General features: G+C 38.0%; 1 protein-coding gene across 4 annotated transcripts in view; it reads left to right on the top strand.

The window, feature by feature from the left end:
* The window catches only part of LOC126753252 (uncharacterized), a 479,664-nt gene that overhangs the window by 420,160 nt on the left and 38,764 nt on the right, over positions 1-20,740 (top strand). For 2 of the 4 annotated variants that reach the window (XM_050464521.1, XM_050464523.1), the window contains exon 3: positions 19,061-19,269. The exons of the other annotated variants lie outside the window; for them this stretch is intronic. In XM_050464521.1, coding sequence (XP_050320478.1) covers positions 19,061-19,269 — 209 coding nt within the window. The remainder of the gene's footprint in view (positions 1-19,060; positions 19,270-20,740) is intronic. 4 annotated transcript variants of the gene reach the window in all.

Raw genomic sequence — 20,740 nt, forward strand, 5'->3', positions numbered from 1 at the left:
ATATCTAAATACATAAAAATCAGTTGAAAAATCCAAACAGCTTTTTTATTGTGTAATGAATAACTGTTTTGCTAGATATGAAATAGGTTGAAAAGAGTGATATATACAGAACTATATTTACAGTATATATTTCATTGGCTCCCACAAGCCACTAGTGTATTAATGATATTATTTCGTTTGATGTCAGCGAACATAAAATTTATACCCACTTGTGTATTTTTAATAAGAACTGCACTCTGCTCTTGTCTTTTATTTTTTCCAACTTAACGAATATTTTTTTGAATTGCGAGGTCATAGTCGTAGTTGTGCAAAAGCTATAAGAGTATATGAGGCACTTCTTTCAGTGCATAAAAAGCAATGGTTTCTTTTATCGGTGCAAATTATTGTCAACGCCAGTAGAGAAACACTAAGCTTAAAGAGAATGTTGTGGCTGAACTTATAGATATTATGCACACGCCAGTCAGCTTCCGGCTCAAGTGAGAGTATAAAAATCAACATATTATATACGATATAATGTTTTTTATACTTTAATGTACAAACATAGCACGGAGTACTTATGTATAGAACCAAACAAAGTTTCCTGAATTCGCCTGGATATCAAGGCAATGATGCTCTCCATGCAATGACGGTTTCGTATACGCAATGTAGGTCCACAATTTACTTAGCTTTGCTGCTTAAAGACCAGCACCGCTGGAATGAGAGCAGGAAACTACTATTGTTTTGCTTTTTATGACCAAATCAACGCTGGCATAAATTTTGTTTTATTTACAACGACCCCAAATATAGCCGTGACCGTTTGCACCGCTGCACAGCTCGGTGTTAATAATTCCATTTTGGCGCTTTTATATTTATATGCATATCAGTGTATTTTATATGCTTCATCAGAGGCGTCCGATTTATTTGTACTTTCTTTTGTTTTTCGGTTTGTTTGTCATATTTTTTTGGCATTTGCTTTTTATTACGTTTTATGAGCATCTGCATTGATCAATTCTGTACTGATTTGGTGAAGGCGTGAGGTGGTGTTTGGTTTGTGCTCCACCCACAGTGATTTCGTTTCGCCCATTTTTCTGGCAAAAAGAAAAAATAAATATTGAAAACAGGCATTACTATGTTTGACTTATAGACTTACAGTCGTTTCACTCAGGACTCCAACTCAACTAGAGAAGGGTGCGTGCTTCTGTGTTGATGTTGCATAAATATTGAAAGCTGTAGGTGTGTGTGTGGGATAGACGTATGTCTGCTTTCATAAATACTTAAAATTGATGAGCTATAAACGCAGCTGCTGCATTTGCTTCTGCAAGCGATTTTATTTTCGCATTCGGTTTTTGTTATCCATTCTGATGCCACGAATATTTTATTGGTATCCTTTTGTTTATGCATAGAACTTAAGAAGTAAAATGGTTTGTAAATTTAAAAATTTTCAAGGTTTTAGGCATCGATTTTAATTTAGCTTAAATATTATTTATCTTTTACATGAGGCATTTATAAATAATATAGTTTAAAAAAAATATAAAAAATAAATAAATTGTTTTTCTTGGTTTTTAATTATTTAAGTAGTTTTTAATTTTACGCTTTTATAGCAATAAACTTACTTATGCAATTACTTACTCTTAACATATTTTTTTGCTGACAAAAGCTTCGTTAATTTTCTTATTTTTCCCAAACGTTATTTTTACCAAAGGTCAACTGGTAGCTACAGTAGCGCTGAATTGAAAATAATATGTCGAAAGTTGTTTGTGAAGAAAAGGTACCAAGCTGCTGCCAAGAAATATGTCGCAACTTTTCAGTTATTTTATTGAATGTCGTTGCCAACTTTCACTACTTTCGTATCAGCACAATTTTTTCGCCAAACACAGCCATACCGAAGCGTTCGTAGACATACAGCGTATGTATGTATATACACAATATATTATACACGTGTCCTTATTGTGTAATCCACAAGAAAAAAATAAAATTACATAATCTTGTTGCAACTTATCGACTCTTATGTTTATTTACAAGCTTCCGGCATATTTGCGTTAGCTTAAGAAAGCATTTTACTTGGCACTGTCAGCAACATTTTCATCGAAGAGAATCGTAAATAATGTCACATTTGAAAACTTGACTTCATTATTCAGCAAGGGGTATACATTAGCAATGGTTTGCCAAATTGTTACTACAGCATTCAAATGCATTTTACTTTTTATGCTTGAGGTAGTTTTATATAAAGGACTATCTTTGATCTAATTAAATAAAAATTTTATTCGCAAGGATTATAAAAAACAAATTACAAGTTCTCTATAACATAAATATATATTTGAAAAATGTAATGATGTTTAAGTCAAAAACTATTTTTTCATCGTAACGAAAGGACGGCAATCATCTATAAAAACAGAAAATTTCTTAATTAGGAAAAATTGAATAAAGAAATGTAAAAAAATATTTTTAAGCATTTAACTTTTCAGTTGACTGTAAATGTTGCCTGCTTACTGTTTACCTAGCTGTAACATACCCAAGCAAAATTCAAGAGTTATATACATAGTTGTTAAAGATAGAAGTCTGAACGAGAATAATACGGAAAAGCCAGTTTGTATTGAAGCTATTGTAATGGCGTTTCCAGTAGTCTCCTTAAACCGGAAGGTAAGTGCTTGGTACCTAAAAGTATGCTGTGAATATTAGGATGGTTCTCCTAATAAGTGCACAACACTAAAAACATTTAAGAAATTGTTATCTCAAATCATCATAACATCAATAAGGGGTGAGCAGCTTCAAATAAAAACTTTAGGGATATATTTTCAAAGATAATAAACTCTTAGTACTTAGTAAGTAAATCAGCGATTTTGTATATTAGTATAACTTTTTTCGACCCGGAAAGAAACGTTTGCCGCGTTATGTACAAATAGTACACTTAAATAAATACTTGAGAAATTTATATAAGGTATACACATTTAGAAATTGAAAATAATTGATCATCTGTCTGGAGCTCTTAATGAACTCGGGCATCTCACCGCCAGACTACTGTGGTGTATTTCAAGCGGAAGTGGTTGCTGTTAAGGTAGCAATATATGTACTTTTCCGAAGTGCGACTTCTTTCGTGGAGGTGACCGTGCATTCCGGTAGCAGAGTTGCTATACAGGCCTTGAGCTCGCTGACAGTAAGGTTAGATCGAGTCAGGGAATGCATTTCCTCACTAGCAGTAGCATCAAGCTACTAACATAATAGATTTTTTTGCCACAGCATCATTAGAAACTATAAAAACAGTGAGCTTGGAAGAAATTGAACCCTTACCCAAATCCCAACGCGAAGGGAAAAAGCCGGCATTCCTCTGTCATCGTGCGTTCTGGCGTTGGTCCGCAACCAGCACTGATGGGTTGCAAAAACTTTTTCCCTCAAAGTGAAGTGTAAAAAGACTTTTTAACACGAGCAAGGCTTACATCGCTGCAATTATATATGTCCTAACTAGACACTATCCCATTGGCACTCACACGAAAGATTTTGGTTGAGGCAGGGGGAAGATAGACATGACCATCTTTTCTCCTTCACTGTCTAGTTTTCGCCAGATTTTGGTTGAAGCATCTCGATTGCCATACTTTCAAAGAACTTATTTAATAGAATACAGTTGATATTAGGCGTCTTAATAAACTTTTGGTAGACTCCAAGCTCTTTTTCAATATGCAACTATGTTCTTGATCCATAACTAGCAGTATTGGTCATCTCAACAGAGGGGTGTATTCAACATTATTTGTGGCCTCACAAATATTTATTCTGTTTGTTAACCAAAATATATTGTCAGGAATTAAAATCTCCATTTTGCACTAAGGCACACTATTGCAATTCTATATATTTGCCTGATATCTTTTTAATTTTACAGCAAGGTTTACTTTAACCAAGTGTGTTCATCACCTGAACTCTCTTAAATAGAGCTCTGTTTCCCAGTTAAATTTTACCATACAAAATATTGCTCTATACATACCTTTTACAACAGTAAAATAGTTTATTTACATAAAAACTGCATATAACAACATGCAATAAACACTTAGCAACAAGCGTAAGTACAAATTTACATATGCAGTCGATAACGTATGAAGGTAATAAATTTTTGCTATGAAAATATGCAAGTCAACTCCGCCCAGCGTCACGCTTGTTGCCATACAACAACTCAACTCCTTTATACCCATGCAGCAACATGTGGAACATGAGGCGGCCAGTCAGTCAGCTTAACGCGCTGTGTGTGGGTGTGTGCGGTGGTAACTACATCATGCACAGCTGATCAAATCGCCCGGCGTTGTTGGCGTGTAATGACACTTTTCCACATGTTGACTGACATTTAGTAGTGCAACTAGCGCAGCTACCCAGCGTGCCACTTTGGCAATATAAGCCACACATGTCGCCAACTTTTCAGTTTTGCCGTTTTATGAGCGTAACTGAGCTGTTGTCGCACCACACCACACCACACCACACACATACATCTACACACGACGCGGGCGACACACTTCGCTCCTTATTCCTCCATCCGCATACATAACGCCCTTAGTCACCTACATACTCCACGAACATCATCATAAATTCTCATTATTATTGTTGTTATTATTTTGCTTCCGTTGTTTCAGGCTTTGCCACGCGTTGTTGCTGCCGTTCTGTGCCAGTTATTTGTAGCTAACAAAACGGTTGCATTATTTTCTAGTCTTTAGGTAGTGGTGAAAGCTTCTTGCCGTGTGTATTCTTCTGTTCCCTCCACCCCCTTTTCCACTTTTACCATTTGGTTGTATATGCACCTTCAGCGCGGTGTTGTTGCTGTTGTAGTTAGCGCCCGAAGTGGCACCGAAAATCGTTAAAACTCTTTGTGGTGTCGTGTGTATACAGTTATTTAGTGTTGCGCTGTTTCCCCGCTAGTTGATACTGCCAGTTTACGGTAATTACAATGCATATTTGTATGTGTGTATACCTGGACATGCCTGGATGTACACATATTTGCTCAACACTTCTAGCATATTTTGGCGCTGCTCTTTTATTGCTATACAGATTTGCTAAACGTTTAATGGAACTGTGTTTTAACGCAATTAAAGAAGGTTTGCCCAAATTTTAAGCGAGTTAACAAACAAGCCATATTTTTCGTTTCAAATGGTACTTTTTTAAGCGGAATTTTGAAGGATAATTAAATCAATTATAATTTTTTCTTTAATCTTGAGAGATCTAACAACAGAACAAGCGGATACGACAAATGATTCCAGAGGCAAATTTTATGAATGTTGAAATAAATGGGCATTCAGAAAAGTAAACCTTGTCTAGAATATTGTAAAAAAATAGGAGGCCAAAAAAGCTTATCTAGAAAAGGTTCTTAGTTGACTTCAAGAACATGTTAACCAGATGAGGCGAATAGAGAGTAACTGAGACTTAAATTATTCACTTAGTCTGTTAAAAATCTGTCTTGAGGATTGAAACATCATAAGATTATAAAATAATGCGAGTCGGAAATATATGAAAAGTATGAACAAGTTCAAATTTAAAGCGGAGTAGATTTTAAATCATTGAATGATAAACATATTTTGAGAAAGTGCAAAGGAATAAAGTTTTATTACCACTCATGGATTAGAACTCACCACACAGTACTAAAACTACATGTATTAATAACATTGCAATCGACATACTTCTCTCTAGTAACACCGTTTTCGGACTTTGCGTATAACCCACCCATTTTACTCAAATAAAGTAGAACTAAATAATTAATTTTAGAATTTTATAATCTCAAAATATATTCTCTTTTTTTATTGAGATATTTCTCTCTCTAATCGAACTGACCGGTTTAAGGTTATAGTACTACGAGCAACAAATAGTAAGACATTGTTCATATTTTTAAAATTCTTAATTCATTCCTCAAAATCTATGCCGTCTCCATCAAAAAATAACCTCTTGGCCCAATACACTTGTGCCAACATTTTTTCCCATCCTCGAAACCGTGGTTAAAGACAATTTCCGGAGCGTCCATTTGAGTTTGTTGAACAGCCAGAAATCACACGGAGCTAAATAAGGCGAATACGGTGGTTGTGGGACGATATTGATTGAAAATTTGGCGAAAAACTCACTCAAAAATCAGTGAAGTATGCGACGGTGCATTATCAGGATGCAAAACCAGGAGTTGGCAGCTTGTTTTTACAAATAAATTAGTGCAAACGACGAATAACACCCAAATAGTATTCCTTGTTCACAGTTTGGCCGGCCGGAAGGAATTCGGAGTGCACCACATTTCAATAATCTTATAAAACTGTGAGCTTAACGTTTTTACTTGCTTTGACGTGGTTCTTTCGGCTTCGGCTCACTTTTGCCACGATACTCGACCAATTAATCTTCTGTTTCCCGGTCCTAAGCGTAGGTTTAAGGCACATCATGATTTTTTTAATTAATCGTGATTTCACTTTTTATGCTCAGTTGATCTTCCAGAATGGTTTTCACTGATCCTTCCGATATTTCAAAAATGCCAGTAGGATCCTTGACTGCTAATCGTCGATTCTGAAGTACCAATTACTTTATTTTAGTTACGTGTTGATCATCAGTTCATGTTGATGGCCGTCCTGGACGTGGTTGTAGCCAAAGCGTTCTCGATCCTCTTTGAATAATTTGTACTAATCAAAAACACTTGCTCGTGACATACAATTGTCACGGAAGGCCTTTTCCAAAATTCTGAACGTTTGGGCACGAGAAATATGTTTCGGACACAAAATTGAATGGAACGTCCTTATTGAATAGTTTCACTTATCGTAAAAATCGTATTATGTACTTCAGAAATACAAGGATAATTCTAAACACTAATGATTGTTTTGATGTGACATTTGGCACAGATGTCAATGACAGTCATACCAACCTAAAAAAAAATATTGCGACGAGTGTGTTTTCGCACGAATTTTAAATTAAAAAGTCTTACTTTTTTCACCACAGTAAGGAACGGAATTCATTTATTTACACATATCGGAGCAAGGGTCCATTACTATATATTGTCCATTTTCCATAGCACTTTCACTACCATTTTCGTGGTTCTCCAATCATCAGAGGTTACGACGACTGAATTTGTCCATTGTTGTTCTCGATGAAGCATATTGTTTCTCACCCAGAAATATGCTCCACCATTAAGGGTTGGCGAAATGTTTGAACATTTTTAAAATACGATTTGAATGTCAGACGACCAGATCGGCCCGAACAATTAAACATTTATTACATTAAACTTAATTTTTTGTTATTTGAATTTTTAACAAAGTAATTAATTATTAATAAATGCTTAGAGGGTAGTTTATAGCTTTACAAAAAATATCACTTAGAAAAGTGAAAAAATTTGATTTTAAGCCTCGAAGAAGATTTTAAAGTTAACAATTTTGCCAATACACAAGTTTGCTCTTATTTTCCGTTCATTAGGTTTTATGTTATGGCTGAAATGAATACTTTTTTGCTATTTCACTACTATTTCATAGCATTTTAAAGTGGCACTTAAGCCGGCATTACCAACTCGAAAAATTACCATTGCAAAATAAAGAATTAAGTTCATAAAATTCCAGGCAATTTGACAAAAAGGCTTAGGCAGACCAGAGAACAAAACGGAGGAGAAATATGTAAATACAATAGATGCCCGTATCATACACACATACATATTACAAACTGTATGTAACCAAAGTTGTGTTGCTGAAACTGAACAAAAACAATGAATAGACCGACGAATGCTGAAGTATACAATTGCGGGAGTGTGTGCAGCAGTTGAAGCAATTTAAAACAAATAAACACCGGCTTTGACACCAACAATGAACACAACAAGAATTCAAGGATTCAAGCACCACACAAGCTAGCAACATTGTATAAATATGTACATACATACATACCAACGACTTCAGCAGCTGTAGGCAAAAGCAACACATGAACAGCACCAACAATTGCGCTAAACATACATTTATATACATATGTACGTGCATGTACATGGAGAAGAAATCACAAAACACCGGATTTTATTAGGTGAAGGGGCGTACACATTACCATGCGCTTCATATAATTTTATTTTGTAAATTTTCATCAATTCTAACTTCTTGGCAATTTTTGCCAAGGCAGTCAAGAAAAAAATAAATATTTCCATTTTCAAAGGCGCTATGAAGAAATATTCCAAAACAAATTCACTACTAAAAATGTATACGTGTTTGTATAGCTGTCAAACAAATAAAGTAGTAGTGAAATAGTTTGCTATGGCAAAAAAGAATTAAATATATTCAAATGCCAGCTGGGAAAGGAGTGTTGCACAACACACAAACATACATATTATAATACAATTTGCAAAGTCATAAGAACATAATGGGTTTACACGCCACCATGTATATGTATGTACTATATATGTATGTATGTAGATGTATAGTATATTTGAGGAGAGACATAGAAGATGAGCAGATGGCAAGGCGGCATTTTGTAGAAAACTAAAGTAATGAAGGCAAAAGCGCAAAACAGCACAAATTAAACCCGAATGAAAATCAAACGATGCATGAAATTGCTTCTTCTACAAAACTCCTGCACAACCAACTTGCAGCCGGAGCACAGACTTTACTTATCTTGTGCCAACAACTCTTTTCTTCACAGTTATGTTCTTTGTAAAGGAATTTTCCATTACTCTTGTATAACTTTTTACATTTCTTATTCTTAATTATTTATTTGCAGATTTGTTTGTTTTTTTCTCCAATTCAATTTTTCACTTTGAACTGTTTCCGCGAGTGCCGTGATATGTAAAAAAAAAAACGAAAAAACCATAGGAACACAGAGTCTGCATAGCAGCCCTAGACAGAAGAAAGCGAAGGATGTTCCAATTGTCTATCCCACTAAAACCATTAGAGGAGCCGATAAACCACTTCTGAATCTGAAACATTACGATTACTTCAATAAATTTTGGGAGTAGGCTCGAAGCGCTTTGTCGAACTATGGTTAATGATTAATACGAGTATACCCAAAGCAGTTTTACATTTCATCATATGCCGGTTTTTTCAACTGTCCAAGTATTGTAGCTTTTTGACGGTTTTAACAGTGTGGACCTTTTAACCTAACCTACCTATCCATGAGTTCGGAGTGATACTGTTATACATTACTAATCAAAAGTTGATGAAGCGGAAATGTTAGTAATGCTGTTTTACGAAGATACAGAGAATCTTAATTTGCCGCCAAACCATAAGAAATAAACAAGTGAGTCCCGGAATAGTCTCGCCATTAATACGAAGCAACTTTCAAGAAGTCGGTTACAATTTTCGAAAGGTTGTTTCTAAAAGTATTTATTTGCTTTTGACACTTTCAAAGCCTAAGATGAGTGGCACTCGAAGTGTAACCAATTTCAGGCTGTTCGCGCAGCTGTCGCACTGGAATGAGCTGTTTATAAATTTGCTAAATGACAGTTCGGAGTATTATTCACAAGTGTACAAAAGCGTTTTGCCAAAAGTGAACGCAAAAAAGTGATCAGCGATGGAATTCAAACGTAATAGTGTGATTGCTTTATATTCAGCTGAAAACTCAAAGCCAGCAATTGTTCGTGAGCTCAAACACCTTAATGTGAATAAAGTTTTTGTTTATCGCACCATCACTCGTTACAATGATACTGGTAGCATCGTAAAACGCCATGGAGGTGGTCATCAAAAGACTGCAACGTCACGTGAGATGGTTCGGAAAGTGAAGAAGCGACTTGAGCGAAATCCACGACGAAGTGCCAATCAAATGGCTAAAGAACTGAAAATATCCGACCGCAGCATCCGACGCATATTGAAAAATCAGCTCAAGGTCAAGCCTTACAAGTTCCAAAAGGCCCATGATCTCACACCGAAGCAGCAACAAGTAAGACTTGAGAGAGCGAAGCATTTGCTTCGCTTGGCCGAAAACGGCCAAATTCCCAACATTGTGTTTTCTGACGAAAAAATTTTTCCAATTGAGTAATTCTTAAACTCTCATATCGATAGGGTTTACTTGACCGACCGTTCATAGGAGAATCTAAGTCATCGGTTGGCCACCAGGAGGCAGCACCCGCCACAAATAATGGTTTGGGCCGCTGTCACCGCAGATGGGCGCTCTCCAATTGTTTTCATCGAGCCTGGCGTCAAAGTGAATACGATATATTATCGGGAAAGTGTTCTGGAGGCTGTTTTGACGACGTGGGCAAACAAACATTTCGGTCGCAAACCATGGACGTTTCAACAAGACTCAGCACCGTCTCACAAAGCGCGATTGAACCAAGAATGGCTAAAAAGCAACGTTCCGAACTTCATTACGACCGCACAATGGCTCTCGAATTCACCAGATGCGAATCCAATAGATTATTCTCTCTGGGCTATTTTGGAGAGCAAGGTCCGAAGTAAAAAAACACCAGTCTCGAGATGCTGAAGAAAGCCATTGTCCGTGAGTGGGCCAAAACACCGGCAAGTCACATTCGGGCAGCTTGCGATTCGTTTTTTGACCGTCTCAAAGCCATAGTTAAGGCAAAAATTGGTCATATCGAACAAAAGTGAATTGGTCCTGAATTTATGATTATTTTCACACATTTTGTACTTTAGAATAAATAAAAATAATTTTCCAAACCGAATTTATGGATTATTTAATTGGTTACACTTCGAGTGCTGGACCCTGTAAAGCAAACTCTGTCGAAAAGGTGGCATATGTGAAGTGTAATATGAAATGATATTAAGGAAATATTAAAAGTAAATCAAAGAGAAAAATAGTTGAACATTTTAATTAATTTAGCCCCGAGATCGTCTGATCGTTTTATCAGATCCGAAATTGTGGCAATAAATGCAAACGAATCATTTATGCGAAAGCGAACTTCGAAGGCGACGGAAAGCCAATCTTATCACCCATACACATACATATGTATGTACTTACTTATACATACATATATGTACATAAGTATATATTGTGTGTACATTCACCTTTTCACATATCGATCTATATATACAAATGCATATGCGTGCAATTATAAAATAATAACAATAACACAAATTCCACTATGTTTGTGTGCAACAACTGCGTGATTGCAACCGGTGTTTTGAGGCATACACACCCACATGCACTCACTGTTTCATGCATGCACACCCGCACGCAGAGAGAATTTATTACATTCACATGTAAATTGCACCAAACGACCTTATTATGCAAATTGCCAGCTGCAAATGAAGAACGAAATTGATTTTCTACATAGTTGCTGCCACAGGGCGCTGCTGCAGCACACATACGCGTCGTTCTTCATAAATATGTAGGGGAAATAATGCTAGATCGTTGGCTTGTTTTCTTCCCTTGACTTCATTGTTCAACAGTTTTGCCGCCATGATTGCCCCGCGGCAGTACAAACACCCGCACGCCATGCACGTCAGTTAAGACGGTGAAAAGCGCAAGCAAAAGGCAACCGAACAAATAAACGGTAGACAAGGCGGGCAAAGTGTTGACGCCGTCATACTAGTAAAAAAGTGAAAGTACTAAGAAGCCACATAACCACACACTCATATACAAATAAGTGCTTGTTCCACACATGCATTGATGCGAATTCCATACACATTGAAAAGGAATGTTTAAGTTGAATTTATGAAGCTACGAGTCTTGTGTAAGCAATCACTGTAGAAATACAAGTTTTTAAATATCCAAGCGTCTGAAATAATTTACGGTTTTTGTACGCGAAATTTTCTGCATACTTTTTAGATAAAGCCTTTAGCATGCTCATTATTTGCAGTAAAAAACGTAAAGACAAGGAATCGTGTAAACAGGCAACTAGGTATGTATCTTATAGTAATAACATAACATTTAAAGCCGAGTTTCAAAAGGACATTGAAAATCGATAAAAAAGAAATCTTATCTCCATTCTTCAAGATAGTGATTGCATTTGAGTTGCTAAGTGAAGTTCTTTGTGAGACCCCAACTGCTGTAAAGGTGATCAATCAAATCATAAGATAAAGCAGTGGTCTGAAATTACCCCTACAACTAGGAAAAGGCAAGGAAAGGTTGCTGAGGTCGAAGAGTTCTTGCGATATACTTTGAGTTATAGGGATCTTGTGACAGCAAAACAGCGGAGCTTTCACCCGTTACAAGACTACTAAGTCTACCATATTTTAGTGTTGCTTCTCGTGGATAACTCGAATCCAGCAACTCGAGCCTGACAATTCTCTCCTTCATGCCTAATTTTATTGAGCGGTTGAATAAATGATAGATAAGATAATGCATGAACCGATTTCATTATGTGAAATAAACTCAACGAATAAGGTCAAATATAATATGTCTGATATATGAGGACGATTTCAACCAAAAGCTGGTCTGGACTGATTGCATTAACTTTTGGCATTACTTAAGTATACTCGATAACAAGTTTGCATGTGCACTTATACTATCCGACATCATAAAAATGCTTGGAAATTGTACATATAACGCCAAATATTTAATTTTTCAGCAATACTTATTTGGTCGCCTTCAAAATAATCCCCATTAGATGTAATATACTTATGCCAACTATTTTTCCAGTCCTCGAAATACTTTTCATAAGCATTTGGGATGGTCAGTTCTTTCAGCGAATTTTGTTTTATCTCTTCGATTGTCTGAAAATGAGTTCCACGGAGCGGTAATTTCAGTTCAAGGAAAAATAATAAATCACACCGAACCTAATCTGGGGAATACCGTGGTTGGGATCGGGATTCGCATAATCAATCATGTCAAAAGAGTCATGTTTACCGTACTCTTATTGAAAAAATGCAGCTTTATCGGGACGAGCAAGAACGTGTCTCACGAGAGATATTGAGCTCTATTGCAATCTCTCTACCATCTGCATACACCCGATTTTATCCATTCCTTAGGAAAAGATTATTTCCAATTTCAATTAGCTAATCGGAAGTTCGAAAATTTTACATTACGTATAAGCGGGCGAGGGAGATAATTAATTGCTGCTATAATCGGGTTAAGACATATTTTACACTGAGTGATACCTATATATATAGTGTAAAGTCAAATATTAGGTTGTCAAATATCTCCCTTCCGCCTTTTTATCTTTTGAATTTCGCGGTTATGTATAAAGCGCTACAGAGCTCGTATTTGGCAACACTACTCATCTTTGAAATGTCTTGACATAATCTACAAAACGCCGCTATGAATGATTAGTTTGGATATTGCGTTTAACAGCTATAGACGTGTAAGCATAGATTTCACTAACGCCGAAATTCGCGCTATTTTAAAGTTAAAAGAAACGTTCCGTGAGATTAATGGTTAGGGATGGTACTCTATCACTTCGAACTGCGGAGAAATGGTTTCGACGGTTCAGAGCAGGTGAAAACGACACCATGGATAAGCCAGTCGGCGGAAGACCTGTGACGACGAATACCGATCAAATCATGGAAAACATCGAGTTAGACCGGCATGTGGCATCTCGTGATATCGCCCAGAAGATGGGAGTTAATCACCAAACCATTTTAAGCCATCAGCAGAAGGCTGGATACGCACGATTTGACGCAAAAAAACTTTCTGGACCGAATCAATGCCTGCGGTATGCTACTGAAATGGAACGAACTCGACGCATTTTTGAAGCGGATGGTGACTGGCGATGAAAAATGGAACACATGCGACAATATCAGGCGAAAACGGTCGTGGTCGAAAGCCGGTGAATCGTCCTAAACAGTGGCCAAGCCGGGATTGACAGTCAGGAAGGTTTTGCTGTATATTTGATGGGATTGGAAGGGAATCATATGCTATGGGCTGCTCCCATATGGGCAGAGGCTTAATTCTACCATCTGCTGTGAACAACTGGACCGCTTAAAGCAGGCGATCGACCAGAAGCGTCCAGAACTGGCCAATAGGAAGGGTGTAGTGTTCCACCGGGACAACGCCAGACCACAAACTTCGTTGGTGACTCGTCAGAAGCTACGTGAGTTCGGATGGCCCGGACATAGCGCCAAGTGATTACCTCCTGTTCCTGTCCATGGCGAACGCCATTGTGTAAAGTTGAACTCAAATGAGGCTTGTGAAAAGTGGCTGTCCGAGTTCTTCGCAAATAAGGAGGGGGCTTCTATCAGGGGGGTATTTTGAAGTTGCCATCTAGATGGAAACAGATTATTGAACGAAACGGCGCATATTCGAACTTAATCCGATCACTATAACACTTTTTAGAAAGCATTGAATAAAGAACAAAAAAGCGGAAGGGAGATATTTGACAACCTAATATAAAGATGAAAATGGTTATGAACATACTATGTTACAACTAGACTCAGAGAAGGCATTATCACCTTTATTCATTTTTATATTCAAACCATCTTGTGACAAGGAAATCATTTAATATCATGCATACGATCGAAACTTTCGGTAGAAAATCAACTCCATGGGTACGGATATATTTCGAACATTTTCTGACGAGAGTTGTCAAATATATTATTTTGATAACTTCAGCATAGTTAACTTCAATGATTCTTTTTTTATTATGAAACTAAAATTGACGATAATCAATATTGCGTTCTATCAGCAACAAACGTGGTTGTTTTCCGAGTGCGACTTTGTTAAACTGTAGCTAAGTATGTATGTTTAGGGCCGAGCTTTGTTCACATCACTTAAATAGATGCTAATTTAACTAAAAGTTTGCTGAGATATTTTTATTCCCCTATGCTTCGAATGGTACAATGATGCTAATTAGGTATTAAAACCTTATATTTTCAAGAAATCCGGAAAGACGAGTTGGTCTATCTCCATTATTTATAGACTTTACAAATAATCGAAAAGTATGTAGGTAAAAATTTAAAAAATTTTATCTCTGAACCAATTTTTTAAATTTCTGTATAATCTTTCTTAACTTTACATGCTCTTATGTGCGCACACGATTACATTACAGATAACAGCTGCAATAGTTAATCGCTATTCTTCTGTGCCACCAGCACTAAGTCCTACGTTGTTGGCTACTGCAGCTGCAGAGATCAGATTGTTGCTTTTGTGCTGCTTTTAAAGAGGACGAAAGATAAACTTTCAAGCGCACGCTAATGCACGCAAATGACACATCGGCTGTCACATAACTTACACTGCTTGTAAAGTTCAAATAAACAACGTGTCTTAGATGTGCACTACACACTCGCATATGATTGTACGTCGCACTGTCTTCTGTTGAAATATGACACACTGGCGGGCATAATTTGTTTTGCGCAGCGAAAGGTGCGCATCGACTCGGCCAAGTTTATCTTTTGATGTCATACGTTCGCACACGGATGCAGTGCAACAACAAAACGCACGCAATTACACAAGTTGACGCAGTACATGCAAACACAATTTGCATTCAAGTTCATGCGTGTGTGTGTGTGGAGTTTATCCCTACGACATGTACTGAATTCACCTTCTATGGGACGGCATTTCACTCTTCCAGCTGTAATTTCGCCTTGCTGAGCAAACGCTTTGCTATGTATTCTACACTTTTATATTTGTGCTGCAGTGACTGCTGCCATGTAAGTTTCGGCGGCGTTGATAGAGTTGTAGGCATACTTCATTCATCTCAGCTTGAAGCTGTGGCACAAATGCGTGAAGGCTCTGCTAGAGTTAATGATATTTCATCCGGGCTTAAATGTCCAGTTTTGTAGCCCCCCCGTTTACCAGTCACTATGCCCTAATGACCTTTTGTTATTGCACTCTGGCTGACAGTCAATACAGCATTAAAGATGTATGTGTACATGGGTGTGTATCTCTGCAAGCGCGTTTGCATGTGTGTGTTTGCGACGGATGTGCGCTTAGACTTCGTCGCAGTTTGGTAGTTTCTGCAACCTTTCCATTTGGCCTTCTTTTTTTGAAACTTGCAAGTCCGGCGCTCGTGTCTAGAGGTGTGACGACTTATTTGCTTTGTCTAACCATTGTCGCAATCTTGCTGAATTATGCATCTGGGTGCCTACTTTGTAGCTGCGTCGTCGCTTATAGTGTGTTGGTGTAAATAAAAGCCGACACCCCTGGTTCCTTTACTCTGGTTTGCTGAAATATACGCTAAGCTTGAAAGCTTGAAAATGTGGCAAACTGCAGTCATGAATATGCAACTCTGCTTAGCTTGAAAGCTTTGTTTATGACAACAAATACCATATAATTTTTGTAAATGAGTAAAGGTGCCATAAAATTTCTGGTGTTTCTAGTGAAGGTAAGATTACCTGGTGTCTTCTAGGTGTCAATGTCTAATTATACAAAGCGTTCATCGCATCGTTTAGGTCTCAAGTATAAAATGATCTTCTTCTTAATTGGCGTAGAAACCGCTTAAGCGATTATAGCCGAGTTAACAACAGCGCGCCAATCGTTTCTTCTTTTCGCTACGTGGCACAAATTGGATATTCCAAGCGAGCCGAAGGTCCTTCTCCTATAAGAGTCCTTACAACGGAGAGGAGGTCTTCCTCTTCCTCTGCTTCCCCCGGCGGGTACTACGTCGAATATTTTCAGAGCTGGAGTGTTTTCGTCCATCCGGACAACATGACCTAGCCAGCGTAGCCGCTATCTTTTAATTCGCTGAACTATGTCGATGTCGTCGTATATCTCATACAGCTCATCGTTCCATCGAATGCGGTATTCGCCGTGGCTAACGCGCAAAGGACCATAAATCTTTCGCAGAACTTTTCTCTCGAAAACTCGCAACGTCGACTCATCCGTTATTGACATCGTCCAAGACTCTGCACCATACAGCAGGACGGGAATTATGAGTGACTTATAGAGTTTGGTTTTTGTTTGTCAAGAGAGGACTTTGCTTCTCAATTACCTACTCAGTCCGAAGTAGCACCTGTTGGCAAGAGTTATCCTGCGTTGGATTTCTAGGCTGACATTGTTGGTGGTGTTTACGCTGGTTCCAAGATAGACGAGATATATGACGAAATTATCTACGACTTCAAAGTTATGACTGTCAACACTGACGTGAGTGCCAAGTCGCGAGTGCGACGATTGTTTGTTTGATGACAGGAGATATTTCGTCTTGCCCTCGTTCACTGCCAGACCCATTTTCTGTGCTTCCTTGTCCAGCCTGGAGAAAGCAGAACTAACGGCGCGGGTGTTGAGGCCGATGATATCAATATCATCGGCATACGCCAGCAGCTGTACACTCTTATAAAAGATGGTACCTTCTCTATTAAGTTCTGCAGCTCGAACTATTTTCTCCAGAAGCAGGTTGAAAAAGTCACACGATAGGGAATCGCCTTGTCTGAAACCTCGTTTGGTATCGAACGGCTCGGAGAGGTCCTTCCCGATTCTGACGGAGCTTTAGGTGTTGCTCAACGTCAGTTTGTACAGCCGTATTAGTTTTGCGGGGGGATACCAAATTCAGACATCGCGGCATAAAGGCAGCTCCTTTTCGTGCTCTCGAAAGCAGCTTTGAAATCGACGAAGAGGTGGTGTGTGTCGATTCTTCTTTCACGGGTCTTTTCCAAGATTTGGCGCATGGTAAATATCTGGTCGGTTGTAGATTTTCCAGGTCTGAAGCCACACTGATAAGGTCCAATCAGTTTGTTGACGGTGGGCTTTAATCTTTCACACAATACGCTCGATAGAACCTTATATGGATGTTGAGGAGGCTAATCCCACGGTAGTTGGCGCAGATTGTGGGGTCACCTTTCTTATGGATTGGGCATAGCACACTTAAATTCCAATCGTTGGGCATGCTTTCGTCCGACAATATTTTACCGGCATAAGTTGATGCTTTTGATGTCATATCGTTCGCCGCCGGTTGCATAGCAACAACAACAATCCGTCGGCCCATGCCGCTTTGTTGTTCTTCAGGCGGGTGTGTGTGGGTTATTCGAACTTCTTCATGGTCACCTGGAACGTCTGCTCCATCGTCATCGAATGGGGCACCGGGATCTCCTTCTCCTGGTGTTGTGCGTTCACTGCCATTCAGCAGGCTGGAGAAGTGTTCCCCCAATAATTTATGTATGCTCTGGGCATCAGTGACTGATCACCTTTGGGGGTTCTGCTAGAGTATGCCCCGGTCTTCATCCGGGTAAGTCGCCGCATTTTTGTGCAGCCGCGAATTTACCACCACTACTACTAATGACCTTTTGTTATTGCACTCTTGCTGACAGTCATTACAGCATTAAAGATGTTTGTGCACAAATGGGTATGTATCCTCTTCAAGCGCGTTTGCATGTGTGCGTCCCGCGACGGATGTGGTCGCTCGTAACGTTGCGCAGTTTGTAGGCAGCCTTTCCATTTTGGCTTCTTTTTTGAAACTTGCACTCCGGCGCTCGTCGTACCAGCCTTTTTGCTTTGCACTCTTGCTGAATTATGCATCTGGGTGCCTACTTTGTAGCTGCTGTACGTATAGTGAGTTTGTAAATAAAAGCCGTTCCCCTGGTTTCTTTACCAAGTTGTTGACGAGTTGCTGAAATATACGCTAAGCTTGAAAATCGTTGAATGTCTGTTGTGATGCAGTTCATGACGTCGATACAACTCTGCTTGTGTTTGAAAGCGCGTTGTTTATGACAACAAATACCATATAATTTTGTAAAAGATAGGTGCCATAAAATTTCGATGTTTCCTAGTGAAGGTAAGATTAAAACACTGGAGACGTGTCTTCTAGGTCTCATCAAACATGATCAGATCTGCGTTCATTTTTCGATCGTTTAGCCATTAATCTGATCTAATTGTGGAAAATATTTGAATCTAACATTTGTTTGTCGGCGCTCATTAAAGAGATCTCCTAAGATTTTGAGCAAACCAAATTCTCAAATTACGATTTTGAATTTTATCGAAAGACAAAATGCTTATAGACCCACCATAAACTGGAGCACCAGTTCGTAGCCTATTTCGTTATAAATGAAGCAGTCGGTATCTGACGCCTAATGTTTCTTCTATCAACTGTCTATCAATATGAGAGCGTGTATTTTTGTAACATTGTTTTCGGTGGTAGCCGCTTTTGAAGCATTTGGATGCAGCTCATCAAAAACGCTAGCGAGAAAACAGATACATATTTTTTCTTTGTAATTTGTCATCCTTTTAACGCTTTTATTTTCTACATAAAATATATATTTACTTACACTTTCCTATTTAATTACAGAATTAATGTAAGGAATGAAATCTTCTTAAAAATATCTTGGATACAATTAATATTTTATTATTTTCTTTCTTCCAGACATATCCAACTCGCTCACAATGACGGAAGTGAAAATACCCAATCATATAATGCGTTTCAAAAGCGCGGTACTCGGCTGCCGCTACAATCTGGACGGCGAGTCATTGTACTCGGTGAAGTGGTACAAGGATGGGCATGAGTTTTACCGTTATGTGCCGCGCGATAAACCGCCAGGACAAGCATTTCCATTGCCCGGTGTCAATGTGGATGTAAGTACTCACTCACTTGAAGGGTATTGATACTGAAAAACTGAAGAAAAGGGAATATGAATATTTAAAGAAGTTGTATACACTTGTAAAATACATGTAGTATACATACATATATGAATAAGTGTATGTATGCATGAAAGCGCGCTTATTTATTGTAAGAGCAAAATTAAGTAAAGCAAGCTTTTGAAGATTGGGTAAATACTACTGTTTTAAAATACATTCAACAGAAATTTCCTTTCAAAATTATTAGCTTAGGACCAAACTAATTAAAATACAAAATTGATTTGAATAGTTTCTTATAATAACACATTGTCTTTATTATTCTAAGGCTACTCTTCAAGTACATAAGTCAAAATTATATTATCTGTCACATGAAAGCTCCAAGATATTTATAACCACTTTCGCGAGTTACTAGCTAACTTTCGTAGCAGCGTCATTTGAATCTTCTTAATTTAATTTTCTTATATGTATATTTATTTAATGCACCAACCCTGTCTATGTCATTTGTATTCGTTTAATATTGCAGCAGAAAATTTTCTCACATTGCGCTTTGGCAATTTAAATCGATGGCAGTAAGGAACGTGCCTGTTGTGCTTTCGGTCACCGGTGTCCTTAGCGATTGCCTTTAGCTAGCTGAATAAAGCATGAATGGAACATGCACCACACCGAGAATCAAATAATCGAACACTCAGCCGCATTCCATATTCCACATACTGCAAATAGTAGGTTAATAAAAAATTTAATTTCAGTTTTATTGCAATTTATTGCAATGGTTTTACACACCGCTATAATAATGACCAATAAGAAACATGACTTTTGCGCCACCACGAGCGGCCGACAGCCGTGCAGGCAGTCAGCCCATAAACTCTAGGGGGAGAATATTGCGGTACCTTTTTGCTTTTTGCGGTCTGCTGAAAGTGTACGTGCCACTCGAAAGGCGAAACACACATTTTCACATATAATATATGTGCATACCAAAGTGGGTTCCAGGCACTTACATAAACAAGTTCTTTGGTAATTTTTCTGCTGCCATTTTTTCGCACCGTCCGTCCGACAATGATTAATGTTGCCACACAATAATGATTATGTTAATGATGATTTCTTAAAAAAGTGCAACAGTTCGTGGCAGTAAAAGCGAAAAGTTTCCTCAATATATTTTAGTGCAGTGAACAAGAAAAATCGACGCTTCAGTAATACATATAGATAAAGATGAAATAAACTAATATACTTATATGTACAATTGTATTTTTTCCTAAAAAATAAAGGAGTTCGGTTTATTTAGAATGGCTTAGTTAATAGGTTTTTCTGTTCTCGTTCCATTTAACGTAGAATTTTACTGTACAAATATTTCTTTACTAAGAGTTTAATGATTTTAATATACACATTTTTCACAAGTAGTAATACGCTGATAACGAGGGCTAAAATCGGTTGCAACCGAACATTCCATTGTCTTTCAACCTGCCAGGCGCAA

This window comes from Bactrocera neohumeralis, chromosome 3 (assembly GCF_024586455.1).
Source record: "Bactrocera neohumeralis isolate Rockhampton chromosome 3, APGP_CSIRO_Bneo_wtdbg2-racon-allhic-juicebox.fasta_v2, whole genome shotgun sequence".
Lineage (NCBI taxonomy): Eukaryota > Metazoa > Arthropoda > Insecta > Diptera > Tephritidae > Bactrocera > Bactrocera neohumeralis.